The sequence below is a fragment of the Pteropus alecto genome, unplaced genomic scaffold (assembly GCF_000325575.1).
Source record: "Pteropus alecto unplaced genomic scaffold, ASM32557v1 scaffold118, whole genome shotgun sequence".
NCBI classification, from domain to species: domain Eukaryota; kingdom Metazoa; phylum Chordata; class Mammalia; order Chiroptera; family Pteropodidae; genus Pteropus; species Pteropus alecto.
The window spans coordinates 397097-399028 of record NW_006440654.1 but is presented as its reverse complement, the minus strand read 5'-3'; the positions used below and the strand labels follow the sequence as shown (position 1 = coordinate 399028).

General features: G+C 65.6%; 1 protein-coding gene across 1 annotated transcript in view; it reads right to left on the bottom strand.

Annotated features, from left to right (window-relative positions):
• PLXNB2 (plexin B2) overlaps positions 1-1932 on the bottom strand; it is a 17790-nt gene that overhangs the window by 2857 nt on the left and 13001 nt on the right. The window contains exons 25-30 of the mRNA XM_025051039.1: positions 1700-1881; positions 1317-1383; positions 1039-1185; positions 515-671; positions 283-383; positions 6-193 (exon numbers count right to left, since the gene is read on the bottom strand). Coding sequence (XP_024906807.1) covers positions 6-193; positions 283-383; positions 515-671; positions 1039-1185; positions 1317-1383; positions 1700-1881 — 842 coding nt within the window. The remainder of the gene's footprint in view (positions 1-5; positions 194-282; positions 384-514; positions 672-1038; positions 1186-1316; positions 1384-1699; positions 1882-1932) is intronic.

Below are 1932 nucleotides of genomic sequence, written 5' to 3'. Positions count from 1 at the left end.
AGCGGGGGCGGGGCCTGGGGCCTGCCGGGCTCCGCAGCCCCCTCACCCCCCAACCCCCGCATCGCTGCACCAGGAGGACACTGGGCCCGGGCAAGGGCAGGGACTCACGCTCCCCAGGCAGGTCCTGCTGGCTGTCCTCAGGCTGCTGGGAGACCCCCACCTTGGACAGGATGAGAGTGGCTCCGTCCCGGACCTGGGGAACAGTCATTAGGGCCGGGCTTGCTCCCGTCAGGCCCGCACTCCGCGTCCCCAGCGGTCGCCCGCCCACCCGCCCGCACTCACGTTGTAGTGCATCAGGGTGTTGATGCGTTTCCATCGCCCCTCCCGTTGAGAGGTCAGGTCCAAGTCTGATAGGATCTGGGCTGTGGACCCAGGCCGCCATTCTGTGGGAGGACACCGCCCAGCTCCTGGAGACTGGCCAGAACACCCCCCTTCCCAGGAGCCCCTCCATCCCCCCCAACCTGCCCACCCAGGGTCCCAAGGGCTGTACCCCTGGCACGGGGACTGTGCTCACCGAGGACCACACTATCAGCCTTGGGCCAGCGGGAGCAAGGCTGCGTGCGGTACACCTGGTCGATGATCTTTTCCTTGACCTGGGAGATGGTGTCACAGTTGAGGACCTTAACAGGGATGGCGTCGACCCCTTCATCCTGGACGATCACGCTCACCGTCTGCCAGGACACAGGACAAAGGGCTGGTAGGCGTGCCCTGGTCCCTACTGCACCCAGGGTGGCCGGCCTCACCCGTCATTGCACGCCCTAGCTCAGCGGACAGAGCAGGGGACAACTCGCACAGCATGTGTCCCCACACACCGCCTCTCCTGTGCATGCACTGGCTCACCACCAGTCACACCTGGTGTGCCCAGGCCCCTGGAGGCAGCTGGCTCCAAGGCCAGCATCAGGGCCCGATGTCTCTGGGCCCCTCCTGGGACCCAGGTGTGCCAGCACCGGGTGGGGGTGGGGGGTGGGCAGAGGGAAGCATCCAGCTCTGGCCCTGAGTCCAGTCCCACCACCGAGCCTGGCCAGCCCCGGGGCTCACCAGGGGCGCATACTCCACGTCGTCCCCCAGCAGCCCTGTGTCATTGAGGGTGTATTTGGCCTTCTTCTGCACGGCATCCACTGGCCCCTTCTCCACCTGATGTTTGATGGCCTTGAAGAGCTTGTACAGAGGCTCGCCGGCACTGTCCTGCAGCAAGGTGGCAGGCTCAGTCTCGGTGGGATGACTACGCCCACTCGGAGGGCCTGCCCGGGCAGGGGGACGTGTGTAGGGACCAGCACCGGCGTTCCCTTCCCCACCCCTGGCTGCCGGGCGCCCACCTTCAGGTACTGGTACAGACAGATGGACATCCAGTTGGACAGCATCCTCTCCACCACCGTCTCAGACCTGGAGAGCAGAGACCTTGTACCAGGGTACCCCAGGGTGCTGCCAGGCCGAGCTGGCTCTTCAAGCACCCAGACCACCCTCCCCATCCAGGCCCAGGGTCCCCGTTGGGACCAAACACTTGTTCCTCTTGGGGGCGCACGTAGCACCCCATCCTACAGAGGGCTGATGCTGAAGGGGGCAGCCAAGTGACCAGCAGAGACTACCTGCTGCCAGGGACACCACCCCAACTTCCTTCTTCCCTACTCAACTGCACTGGTCGGCCCTGCAGGCAAAAAGGGTACCCCAGTGAGCCCCGCCCCACCCCGCCCCTCCGCACCTGCGCAGCATCAGCTTGGGGTTCTTGGCCACCACGTACTGCTCCATGAGCTCCAGAAAGAGAGTGCGCATGATGTCGGTGTAGTACTCCAGCTTCCCGTGCAGGGCCACTGTCAGCAGCGACGCGAAGTAGACTTTGGCCCGGGCCGAAAACTCCCGCTGGTTCTCCAGGGTGTGGATGAACTGTGGGGACTGCCGGTCAGAGCCCGCGCGTGCGCAGCCGGCCCCAGCGTT